General features: G+C 43.1%; 1 protein-coding gene across 3 annotated transcripts in view; it reads left to right on the top strand.

Annotated features, from left to right (window-relative positions):
• The first annotated feature begins 7992 nt into the window (after nucleotides 1-7992).
• Nucleotides 7993-13389, top strand: part of SLC44A1 (solute carrier family 44 member 1) — a 208509-nt gene continuing 203112 nt past the window's right edge. For all 3 annotated transcript variants that reach the window (XM_020869461.2, XM_020869460.2, XM_020869459.2), the window contains exon 1: nucleotides 7993-8076. In XM_020869461.2, coding sequence (XP_020725120.1) covers nucleotides 8041-8076 — 36 coding nt within the window. In that variant the 5' untranslated portion in view covers nucleotides 7993-8040. The remainder of the gene's footprint in view (nucleotides 8077-13389) is intronic.

Here is a 13389-nt window from a genome sequence, read left to right as displayed (position 1 = left end):
CAGTGGATAACGCAGATGGGAGAAACTGGCTCCTGTCAGAAAAAAACTTGAGAGAGTGTTGAGACCTGTATGTAGCAAATTGAAGAGCTCACGACAATACCTCCCATCCTGCACACTCCTCTTACAAGGTGACTATGATATTTCAGTTGAAAGTGGGATGGTGGTCATATCTATGGTTTCTTCCCTTGAATCTGGATGGGCCTATGACAATAGCAAAAGTCATGCTATCTGCTGTCTGAGGCTAGGTTATAAAAGATAATGCAGTGTCAGCCTGGTCTTCTTGGGATGCTCACTCTTGGAACCCAGCCACATGCTGCAAGGAAGCCTGGGTCACACAGTAAGTTCTGGCCAACAGCCAACAGCCAGCCTCAAGTACACCAGACATGCGAGGGAGAAGACTTTGAAATGACTCCTGACCCATCCACTGTCCGATTGTCCCTCTGTGAGACTTGACTAGCCGAGCTTACTGAGTCCCCAGAACTATCAGAGGTGATCATGAATAATTGCTGTTTTAAATCACCAAGTTTTAGTTTGGTTTGTGATGCAATAATGGATAATAAGAAGAGCCAACAAATCTTACTCATTTCTTTTTGTGTGTGTATGGCCATGCCACGAGGCTTGCAGGATTTTAGTTCCCTGATCAGAGATCCAACCTGGGGCCTTGGCAGGGAGAGCTCAGAGTCCTAACCATTGAACTGCCAGGGAATTCCCAGATCTTACTCATTTCTAAACCTGCACTTTCGCTTAAGTCATTTTGTGACCTTGAACCTAACTAGTGTTCAAGGACCAGCTTAATATGTTTTATAAACATTGCTTAATAGTGATCTGTTTCTCCAACATTGATAGGTCATTTCGGAGGACCCTGTCCCCTTGCAATTATTTTATTAAAACATTTTAATATACTTTAAAAAATAATACTTGTTTTTGTCAAAACTACAAACAATACAGGAATCAATAATCAAGAAACTGTCTCCCTTCTGTCTTGCTCTATTTCACTCCTGTTTACCTCCATCCCCTCTCCAAAGGTAACTGCTTAACAGAGTAATACATATTCCTTACAACCTCTTCTGCAAACACACACACACACTTCACATAAATAGAATTCCATCACAATACTGTTTTATAAATTGCTTTTTCAGTTGGTGGTTTATTTTAGTTATCTTTCTGTCAGTAAATACTAATCTATCTCATACTTTTTAATAGCTGTATAGTATTTCCTATTATTTACCCAGTTGCTTAATCAATATTCTCTTTATAGACCCCATGGATGTAGCCCACCAGGCTCCTCTGCCCATGGAATTCTCCAGGCAAGAATACTGGAGTGGGTTGCCATTTCCTTCTCCAGGGGATCCTTTCCAACCTAGGGATTGAACACAGGTCTCCTGCATTGCAGGCAGACTCTTTACCAGCTAAGCCATCAGGGAAGACTTACAGAAATTTACATCTTCCCAAATTTTTCCTTATTAAAAACAAGACTCTACTGCTGTTACATACATTTCTGGGAGAAGAATTGCTGAGGTTAAAAAAAAAAAATGCACCTTTTAAGCTTTGGTGTAAAATCTTAAATTCCTCTTCAGAAAGAGTTAACTATATTCCTATCAATAGTATATGAGAGGATTGTGACTTTCCCTGACACTGGATATTATCAAGCTTTTAAATCTTTGCTGGCGTTTTAGGTGAGGAATAATAGCTCCTAATTTTTTTAACTTACAGTTTTATTATTAGTGAAGTTGAGCAGCATTTCACATTTTATTAGTCCCTGTATTTCTTTCACTGTGGATTTTCTCTGTTATGCCCTTTGCCCATTTTTCTGTTTTTTTTTTTTTTAGGTAGGAGTTTTTTTAGTATTATGGATACAGGCTGCTATAACAAAATACCATACACTGGTATCACTTATAAGCGAGTTCTGTGAGAAACAGAAATTTGTTTCTCGGAGCTCTGGAGTTGGCAAGTGCAAAATCAAGATGTTAGCACATCAAGGTTTTGGTGAAGGTGCTCTTCTGGATTGCAGATCACAAATTCTTGCGTCCTTACATACTGGAAGGGTTAGGGAGCTTTCTGGAATATCTTTTATAGGACATTAATTCCATTTGTGAGGGCTCCATCCTCCTGACTTAAGCACATCCCAAAGGTCTATCTGTCATCTTTGGCGTTAGGATTTCAACACATGAATTTTGGGAGACATTCAGATCATAGCAGGAGAACTTTCACAAATCACTTTGCAAGTGATTTGTTGGTTGTGTTTTTTAAAGAAACTTTTTGTATCAAGGAGTTTTAAAAGGGTTATGAAGTTGATCTCTTTTACTAAGGCTATGGTGCCTTCTGGACTTCTCAGATGGCGCTAGTGGTAAAGAACCCTCCTGTAAATGCAGGAGACTTAAGAGACTCGGGTTTGATTCCTAGGTCGGGAAGACCCTGGAGGAGGGCATGGCAACCCACTCCAGTATTCTTGCTGGAGATCCCATGGACAGAGAAGCCTGGAAGGCCCCATCCATGGGATTGCAAAGAGTCAGGCATGACTGAAACATTTTAGCTAGCTAGCTAGCCATGACGGAAAAGGCAATGGCAACCCACTCCAGTCCTCTTGCCTGGAAAATCCCATGGACGGAGGAGCCTGGTGGGCTGCAGTCCATGGGGTCCCGAAGAGTCGGACACGACTGAGCGACTTCACTTTCACTTTTCACTTTCATGCATTGGAGAAGGAAATGGCAGCCCACTCCAGTGTTCTTGCCTGGAGAATCCCAGGGACGGTGGAGCCTGGTGGGCTGCCGTCTATGGGGTTGCACAGAGTCGGACACGACTGAAGCGACTTAGCAGCAGCAGCAGCAGCTAGCCGTGGTGTCTTCCAAAGAAAAACAATTTCATACTTACAGTTTTATATAAGTAAATAGTTTTTATTCGGTTGTTTTATAAGAAAAAAAGCCAAAAATTTTCAAAAATGATTGTTTAATATTTCAGATAACCTTTTCTTTGAGATATTCTAAGCATTTAATTTACAAATCTAAATTTCCAGGAACTCATACTGAGAAAATTCATTCATTCACTGAAGAGATGTTTATGACACATTCCTGGGTACCAAGCTGTTTTCTAGGCTTTCAGTACACAGTGGGAACATGTCTAGTGGAGCTAAGAATAAAAGGGGGCACAGGGGAAGAATCATAATGTAACAATTTTTTTAGGAAACAAAATAAATTAATCTCTGTGCTTCTGAGTTTATACAGCACACGGACTCATTGTTCTCATTACATTTAAACATAACATACTCTAAATCTTCACTTAAATGTCTTTCCACTTCACTAAAATATAAACAACTTAAGGGCAAGGAATGTCCTTCATCTTTGAATCTTTGGCTTCTAGCTAGTATCTGATCATTATAATGGCTCAAGAACTACATTATGAAATAAATGGATTTCTCTATTTCACAAATTGCCTCTTTCCTTCTCAATTGAATATTCATAATCCTGCCTTCCTTCCCCTTCTTCCTCACCCACCACCCCAAAATAAAAGCCGACACTGGGCTCCCGGGGCAGTTCAGTGATGAAGAGTCCACCGGCCAGTGCAGGGTACACGTGTCTCGGAGCAACTAAGCACCACAACTATTTGAGCCTCTGTGGCTAGAGCCTGTGCTCCGCAACAAGAGAAGCCGTCTCAATGAGAAGCTCGCGTACCACACCGAGAGCATAGTCCCGGCTCTCCGCAACTAGAGAAAAAGCCCACGCAGCAATGAAGACCCAACACAGCCAAAAATAAATAAATAAAATTATACATTAAAAAAAGCAACACTAGTTTTATGTTAGAAACAGGTCAAATCCCTGGGACTCAAGTTAGCGTTTTTGTTGGTTTTGTTCAGTCGCTAAGCTGTGGTCGCCTCTCTGTGAACCCCATGGACTGCAGCACGCCAGGCATACAAGATACTTAATCAAATGTGCTTAGTTCATAAGAGAGACTCAATAAAACAAATCGGATAAATGAATACCTACAGAGTTTTAAAAAATGGCCTTCAGAAAAGTAATAGGGAAGTGCCACACCCCTATGAACATACGTTCACAGCAAGTATTTTTAGAGAACTTAAATGTTGTTTGATTTTGTAATGGGAATCTCAGTGAAAATAAATAAAAGCCAGAGTTTTTAATTAACGCTGGTGAAACCAGCTTACAAGTGTGGGCAGGAGCAAAGTTGCAAAGCTAAGGAATAATGATTCTAGCCAGGAGCTGCCTGGGAACAAGGTTTTCTTTTTCTGTCACATAACTGAGTTCAGGGAAGCTCTTTTCCAGAGTTTCTAACTTCAGGGTTTAACTAGGAGGCTGGGATACATTTCAGTCTTTTCAAATAGAGACCTGATCTTGCCTCTCTGGTAACGAATGAACAATTACAGCGCTTTTGGTTACAGTTAGTTTTCACTTTTGGAGCATTTCCCAGGGGTGATATGGGAACCGCTTCCAGGAGGAGGCTGTGAGGCAGAGCTGGAAGCGAGGGCTCTCCTGAGGCAAACGTGCTCTTGGTGGGATGTGACTGTGAACACAGTGTGTGCTAAAACATAAACAACACAGCCAAAGCACCAAATGCCACAAATAACAAAAAAATTGTAATAAAGGACTCCTCTGAGCAGTTATAGACATACACACATATAGATGCACCTAAATTTCTTTTACCCCCCAAACCTGAAATCATGTGAACAATGAGTTGGGCTTTATTAATATCTGGAAAGACCATTAGTTCCATGTTTTCCCTAGGTGAGTGACCAGCAGCAAGCCCTCCATTTGAAGCTGGAAACACTGAAATTCACACGGCCAATTATGCAATACTAGACCACTGGGAAGCATTTCTGGCTGGCTCAGCTGGTGATCTGATTTTACCCTGCAGCAGCAAGATTGATAGACCTTATAATTTTATTCTGGTTAGTGTAGATGCTGTTCTTACATAAGGTTTTTTTTTTTTTTTAACTCCTCTTTTTCTCAAAAGAAAAAACCTGAGTCCTTCTCAAGTGGTTTGCCTCAATGACATTTCATGGTGATAAGATCAGTACCCCAATCACCAGCTAGAGTGATCCTTTCACATGTATTTGATGTAGTTTAATTTCATTGAATGCCGTGTGAGCTTGTTTATGAGAGAGAATGAAAAGGAACAGTAACTCGCCCCCTTCTAAATCATTTCTTTTATGAGGCTTCTTTGGGCATGAGGGAAAGAGACTCATTCTTCGAAGGTACAGAATATCAATTGGGGAGCTGTTTCTCTCATGCTAATGACAAGGAATAACTTAAAAACATTACATTCATATGTATATATGGTGCATATATACATAATTAGTATATTTACAAAGTACCTAGCAGAACCTCAGAACTTTTAGTTCCATTAACCCTTAAAAGGAAAACTAGAATTCAGATCAGTCAAAGCGCAGAGGAATGTGCTTCCTTTCAATTATATTCACCTATCATCCTTGTCTAGGAAAGACACCTCCAAAAAATATGAAATGAACTTTTTTTTTCTGAAGCACTGCTACAGTCTGTTATGTATTAATCAGATTCTGCAGTTCTAATTACAAAATAAGCACTAACTACTACATAGAATAAATATACTAGCCAAAAACATTTTTATAATCTGAAAGAAATGCTCCCATATTGATACTGCTAAGAGAAACAAACTCCCCTCTCCTAGATTATAAAGAAGCAAGACAGATGGCTTCTTGTTTAAGACTGTAATTTTACTTTCAGCCTCCTCCCTCAGTTAAAAAACAAGATGTACTTTGACGCTTTGAGGGAAAATCTCAAGGGAAGGTTTTTTTAAATTCCTGGTTGCATTGAATAATTAACAAACAATTGAGAACTGAGAAAGATACAAAGGGGAAAATGCTATAGCTTGTTTTCAGGGAGTTTACAATCTAATTGTGGAGTTCACAATCAGAATTGGGACCAGAGCCATTGAAGTATTTTTTTTTTCACTTCTATTTAATGGCCTAATGGTAACACCCTTAGGATTCACAGCCCAGAGGTATGGTTGACCCTCTGATCAAACTGGAAGGGAACATAGGGAGAATGCAGAGGAAGAATTAATAATCTCAAGCAGTACTTACTGAGTCCTTACTGTCCTACTGAAAATGATATAATCGCTCAGTCATGTCCGACTCTTTCCAACCCCATGGACTGTAGCTCACCAGCTTCCTCTGTTCATGGGATTCTCCAGGGAAGAATACTGGAGTGGGTTGCCATTCCCTTCCCCAACAGGGATCTTCCTGACCCAGGGATGGAACCCAGGTCTACTACATTGGCAGGTGGGTTTTTTACCACTAGCCCCACCCGGAAACCCCTACTGTCCTACTAGCTGCTTGCATATAGTGTTTAGTCTTGACAACAGCTCTTCCTGGTCATCCTTATCACCTGTTTTTCACAGAGCAGGAGAAACGGGCTTAGGGAAATGATTCATCCCTGGTAACAGACCTAACGACTTGAAACACACCACCTGGGAATTCCTCTTTGGCCTTTCCTTTGGGGGTCCCTCGGTTCCCATCTTGATTTTCCTTTGCTTCCATTCCCTTTCAATGCACCTGAAGTCAGCTTACTTCTGTACTATTTCCGCCCCCCTTAGCTTTTCAGTAATCTTTAAAACTTGCAGTCTTTCATTTGGCAGTCAGGCCTTCTAGTCTCCTTTGCACCTTTGCAAATAAGTTCCCCCCCCCCCCCCCGATTCTGTCTTTAAGACATTCTTTTGACAGGATGAAGGGAAACATGAAAAAGCTTAAAACAGTGCCTCGTAAGTGGTTCTCTTAATACAAAGCATGATCTATAGTTCTATTCCTGCCACATTTTAACTGTTCTCATATCACACTTTCTCAGCCTCTTGGGGTTGTAGTTCTTGAAGATGGTGACAGCACTTACTTTTAATTGCTGATACTGCCTAGCGTATTCGCTGAACAACAAGGACTTTTAAAAGATAGCAGGAACTTTGGTCGTTTGATTCATCTCTTTATTCCCAGTGCTTGTAAATTACTGGAATTTAGTATGCTTGCGGTATACGTATGTTTTAATATGATGAATTAATACTCATTTGTGTGTGTGTGTGTGTGTGTGTACTATTCTGTGTAAAGTTTCGTTCAGATCCAGTATGTCTCTGAATTAAGAGACCTGGAGAATTTTTTGCCTTTTCCTTATTTTCGCCTCTCTATAACAATTTCGACCTTGGGTGCATTCCATCAAACTCTCGGTGCCTTCAAAGCATAGTTTCCACATCAGCAAAATGGGGCGAGTAGCAACAGACGCTTGTTTCTCCTTGTCCTCTATCACATAGTACTTCTCCACGGGGTTACTGCGTACTCTTTCCTCTGGATAAAAATCAGTCACCTGAGAGGTAAGAAACCATTAGGGTGGGTCCTTGGGTTGCAAGCCCAATAGGGATACAGAACAGCCCCGCAAGCCTCACCAGTGCCTCCCGGGTCCGGAAACAACCCGACCCCATTTCGGCTGCGAGCCTGCCCAGCCCTCGTGCGCCCCAGCCTCAGGCGCCCTCTCGCGCAGAGGTAGCGCTCTGCCTCGGTGCCACAGCTAAATAGGCTCGGTACCGCGCAGGCTCCGACGCGCGCCGAAGGGCCCGGCCTAGTTTTGGCCGCAGCCGCCCGGCCGCCCGCGCGGCGCTGCACTGGGGGCGGGGAGTCTGATGGGAGACGCGCGCGGCGCTGAGGAGGCGGCGGCCCGGGAGAGGGAGCGGGAGAGGGACTGGGCGCGGGAGGCGGGAGGCGGGGGACAGGGGGAGGCGCCGCCGCCGCCGCCCGCCCCTTTCCGCTGGGGAGCAGCTGCAGCAGCAGGAGCGGAGCAGGAGCCGCGCAGCCACAGTCGCCGCCGCTGCCACCGCCGCCGGGGGATGTGGTCGGCGCCCGCCCCGAGCCGCGCCGCCTCCTGAGCACCCGCCGCCGCCCAAGCCGTCGCCGCCGCCGTCGAGTCGTGTGGGGCCAGGCCGCGCCCTCCCCGGGCGCCCGCCGGCTCGCATGCCGAGAGGCTCTGGGGCGTAGCTGCGCGCCCGGCGCCGCCTCCGGGCTCCTCCGGCCCCGCCATGGGCTGCTGCAGCTCCGCCTCCTCAGCCGCGCAGGTGAGGGGCTCCCGCCTCCCGGCCGCCCGCCCGGATGCCTCCCTCGCGCCGCGCGGCGGCCGCCCGCCGCCTTCCACGACCCGCGAGCTTCCCTTCAGCCCACCGTGCACTCCAGAGACGCTCCCCACCCGCACCTCCCCCTGTCCCGCCGCTGCCCCCGCGCTGGCTCCCAGGGCAGCCGACTGGCAGGCGCCTCAGCGCGGCCCCCGGGGCGCCCCTTGCAGACTTGGCCGCCGCCTCCTAGTCACACCTGAGCGGCGCGTCCCGCCAGCCCGCAGGTAGAGGCAACAAGGACGCCTGCTCTCTGCCCCAGGTGGCACCCCCCTTCCTTCGTCTTCCGGGCCTGCCTCCTCGCTTCCCACCTCCTTGGAGTCCGCCCGCTCCACATCTACAGACTATCCTCTATGCTCCCTGGAGGAGTAGCTCCAGCTTGGGCTGTTCGCCCCATCTCCCACCTTATTACAGTTTCTGCTGTATTGGAGATTCTGTCCCTTTTCTCCTGCCGGCTGCCCCCGGCCCGGGTTCAAGCGTTTAAGCGGATCCCGGAGCCCTCCTACGACCCGGTTTCCCAGATTCCAGCAGCTCGCCTCCCACCCCATCCCCCCTTTGTGCCTTGACCTCAGACACCCAGGCCTCTTCGCACACCGAGGCCCCTGCGGGAGCGCGGGGACTGCGCTGGGAAGGAGATTGGGCACCTGGAGGGTGACGGGAGCGTTACGGAAACTCCCTCTTTGTTGCCAGTGTAACAGGAGGAAGAGGTGCCCAATTTAGTTTTTCTGTGGGCACACTGGCTGAGTGTTGTCGCTGAGGGCTGAGATGCAGAGATTTCTCCCAGTGTCTACCCTGCCCCCATCCAAATTTCGCTAACCTGCCTCTCTCTCTTGCCGATCGGAGCCCTTAACCTGGATAGAAATGTTTTAGACAACTGTATAAGGATCAGATGTAATAGGACTTGACTGCTGTCCGCTAATAACTGAGAGGACCTGTTTGTAAATTACCTAATTTAGTGGATTAGTGAGTGTATTTACAAATACGATAAAAAGCAATCAGGAATACTGCATCAAACTGTCTGGTGGTGGTGTATGAAAAATAGGCTCTGACAATGCCTGGGATGTAATCTCACAGTTTCATTAGCTTAGAATTTAACTATGGTCTTTGATTTGTTTGTTTTGAGGGGGAGACAAGGACTCTTGTTTTTAGAAATAAAGGGTCGTCCGTTCTTGGTGAAGAAAAGCGCTAGTTTGGGGGAAAAAAATTCCTTCAGAGATCTAGCATCTGTGATAATGCCAGAAGTATTTTGCTACTGCTAAATGACTATATATAACTCAGTTTTAAATAACCTGCATACTTGTTCTGAAAATCTGAGATCTGTCAGCAAATGACTGGAATTGCAGATGAATTGAGGACATCTATGTTTTATTAAGTATCCATCCTATTTGTCCATTTCTTTTTTGGATGTTTGCTTACTCGTGGTTTTTTTTTTTTTTTTTTTCTTTTCCTATTAGGATCATAGTCAGGCTGATTGGTTTTAGTTAGTGAAACCTTACTGTTCAGTTAGAATAACAAAGAAAAACTATAAATAGTGGTGTTAGGAGGGAGAGGTCTATACTTCTCATATTAACAGATAAAGGTGTGGAATCACACAATTCCTTTCAACTGGTTAGAGGTTTTTGGGGAGAGAGAGGAATCTAGTTGGGTGCTGTTGGTCTAATATTTACTTAAATATTATTTTGACAAAAATGGTATCTTTGCTGTTGCCATTCTCTGAAGAATTGGTTTACTATGTATCCTCTTTTGGACATGAAATGCCTTAGAGACAGGAAAGTATTGGATAGTTTATGGATGGCTTGTTCCATATTTATAATCAATTAAATTTGGGAGGGATGGATGCTGGACCCGAACTCTGCTTAACAGATCTTGCATTTGACTAGCTCCACATCTTACTTTTCGGAATGCTGTCACACGTATTTTCCTTGTTTTTTCCTCTTCTTGCAGCCACTGTTTGCTTCATGCTGTGTTCTACAGACGAGACGCACGTCATGCACCCTGAGGAGTGCGTTGTTTTTTTGTTTTTGCCCCTGTGGTTTCCTGTAGCCAATCAACAGCTGTCACATGCCCTTAAGTTCAGCTTTAGGGACTTGTAGTGTTCAGTGGAGCATTGAGGAGCAGGTTTTGTGCCAAAGAGCAGGTCATCATGTTTTTTTTTTTCTCCCTTATTTGAGGTTTTGCATCATTCTTTTATTTGTGAAATGTTATCAATCTGCTGCATTTTAATGCTCCTTTCAGGAACATCATCAATTGGGATAATATAGTATCTATATGTGTTGTGTTGAAACCAAATAGGGATGGCAGCTGCACATCTTCTCTAAATGTGAGCCTGCACATCACTATGAACTTCTCTAAGAGGCCCGGATTGTATTCTCAGGCACAATGTTTCTTTCATCCCTTCTACTGGATTGTAAACTTCCTGAATGTGGGAACTCTTTTTGTTTTCCACATGTTTGTATTCATTGCAGTGCCTTACTATACCTTGTACATGATAGTGGCTCAGCAATAGTCAATGAGCAGAATATAGATACACAGATTGGAACATTTGGCTGGCAAGTAACATTTAATATGAATCCAGCCCTGAACCATGTGCTGTTTCACTTCCATGAGCTGGTTGACTAATGTCTTCAAGCCATTCTCTTCTACGTTCAAATTTGAATGTTTTAAGTTAAAATTCACTTGCCTTTCCCACATTCCATCCTATTCTTTCAATGGGACTGTCAGTTTGCAAAATTGAGCAGGTTTTTTCTTTGCTACTGGTGCTCAGTGCTTATGTTTTAGTTGGAGCAGTGGCTAAAACGTCTTAAAGGAGCTTGTCTGCAAACTCTAAAGATAACCTGCACAGCACATCAAAACAAACATGCTTTGGGGTAATCTGCAGTTCAGCTTAGCTTTTCTCAGTGGTATCGTCAGCAACTTTAAAGCCCTGGCGTTTTATCATTGTAAATATAGTGTGTTTCCTGTTTGTAGTAGGGATTCACTTTTGAAATATATATAATTTATTTTCCCTCATAGTCTCTTGCCTATATTGTAGACTCTCATAAAAGAGTTATTGTCTTCCAAACTGTTTCATCTCTTGTAGTCTATTCAGGTGTTATTTTCATTTTCTTGGCAGTGTCTGAATATCATAATTTGTCTTCAAAATAATTATCCTGTTTTTGAATTTAGCTAAAGTGTCACATTCTATACCTACTTGCATTTCATTGTTTAAGGAGGAAATTATTGGCAAAATTATTTTACTGTATCAGATATGTGTATCTAAGAACCTTAAGAACTCTTAGAAAAAATGTTTATAGAACTCTTAATTATGTTTTGTTTTCTTATTAGTGACCACTGCAGGTTACTTGCTAATACTAGTAGATGCTCAAGACAAGCCAGTACATGATAGCCTTTGCCTAAAAATCTCTTTGAAGGGAACATAAAAGTGAGATAGTCTTGAGTTTCTTTTTACAGCACTAATCCTCCCTAAGACTCTTAAAATTTATTCCCAACTCTCCATAATTCGTTTGTTCTGTTATAACCTGACATAATTTCTATTCTTGTAATGTTAAACTTCAAAGTTCACTTGTAAATCTTCAGATTTATGAAATGTTCTTTCCCATTGACAAACCAGTTTGAATGAAGGAGGCTTTTGAAAGATTACTTAGCGAATTGTCAAAAGTCTTTGTCGTTAATGGCTAGATCATTATTTCTCACAGTAGTGCTTTGGAAGTCAGGAGATTTTGCAAGTGCTCTGAAGTTCTGTGTCCTTTGGTTCTAACCTTAGAAATTGTGAGAGGAATGGAGGATAATCTTTCTTGTTGTACAAACTGCCCCTTCTATCTGTCTGTTGGAGAGGTGGTTCTTGTCTCTGGTCTTGTCCCATGTCGTCAAATTGAGAGCTCCATATTTAACTGTTTTTCTAGCTCTCATATCTTGTCTTGGGATGAAATGAAAAATGAGAAACAATCAAGTGGTTCACAAACACTGGTTAACTTTTAAGAATGTTAACTGTTCTTTAAAAGAATTTTACTAGTAACTGTAGTCTCCTGCTTTGTGGAATTTGAAGTCAGAGGTTAAAAATGAAAATTGAAGGGTAGTGGGAATTACCAACAGAGACTAAGTTATTCTATTAAAATGTGCCCAACAGAATATACCTGTTCTAACTGAAACAAAAAAAACACAGCATGAAGACTGTTTTTGTCTTCTGAATTCTGTGCTGTTAGCATGTGCTGTGCCTAGTTGCTCAGTCGTGTCGGACTCTCTGCGACCCTGTGGGCTGTAGCCCACCAGACTCCTCTTGTCCATGGCATTCTCCAGGCAAGAATACTGGAGTGGGTTGCCATGCCCTCCTCCAGGGGATCTTCCCAACCCAGGGGTCAAACCCAGGTCTCCCACATTGCAGGAGGATTCTTTACCATCTGAGCCACCAGGGAAGCCCAAGCATAGAAGATCCCATTCCTTAAAATACATAAATCAATGTTAATATTAAAATTGGCTGGAAAGTAATGTAAAAATGATGAGACTTTTTGCATGGCTATTTTTCACAGCCCTTTTCACATTTCAGCTTCTCCAGTAATTCTGAAGTCGACTTTACTTCCATTTACAGCTGAGGAAGTTGAGAGTTGGATGTTAGTTGAGACTTGGCTGCAGTCTCTGAGCTACTAAGGGATCAGTCCAAACTTTACCCTTGTCTTGAATCTGAGTCCTGTGCTTCTGTTTCTATGTTCACATATATGTTTCCCATATCTTAAATTGTAGTTCATTTTATCTTTACAAAAGGTCCACTCAATAACATTTTGAAATAAGGAATGTGCAAGTTCAAGTCATGCCATTTTGAACTTGCTGGAGTTACTAGATAGGAAACAATATGATATAATAAGCAACACTAGTCCAGTTAGAAAGTTCCCAGTCTTAACAAATACTATCAAATACCATTTGATGTGTTAATCCTATCATTTAGAAATGTTATTGGCTTGGAGGATATTTATTTATAGAAATAGATTCTATATTATATGCTACTCCTGGTAATTGGTTAGTAAATGTTATGGAAAACCCCAAACAAACTTTCTGGCCAACTCAATATTTAGCCATCTCCTTTCTCTCCAACCCCTTCCTGTAGAGGGAGGAATTATTTCAGTTTCATAACTTTGACTCAGATTTTTGGGGCTCTCAGGACTATTAGAGACAAACTAGAACTACTTACTGTCTTTTCTATTGAACTAAACTGGAATGTAGAGATACGAAGTCTGAGGTTGGAAAGATACATTATGAGGTAACTCAGAC

Source organism: Odocoileus virginianus, chromosome 31, assembly GCF_023699985.2.
Source record: "Odocoileus virginianus isolate 20LAN1187 ecotype Illinois chromosome 31, Ovbor_1.2, whole genome shotgun sequence".
Classification (NCBI taxonomy): Eukaryota; Metazoa; Chordata; class Mammalia; order Artiodactyla; family Cervidae; genus Odocoileus; species Odocoileus virginianus.
The sequence above is the reverse complement of the archived record's forward strand: the minus strand, read 5'-3'. Positions and strand labels throughout refer to the sequence as shown.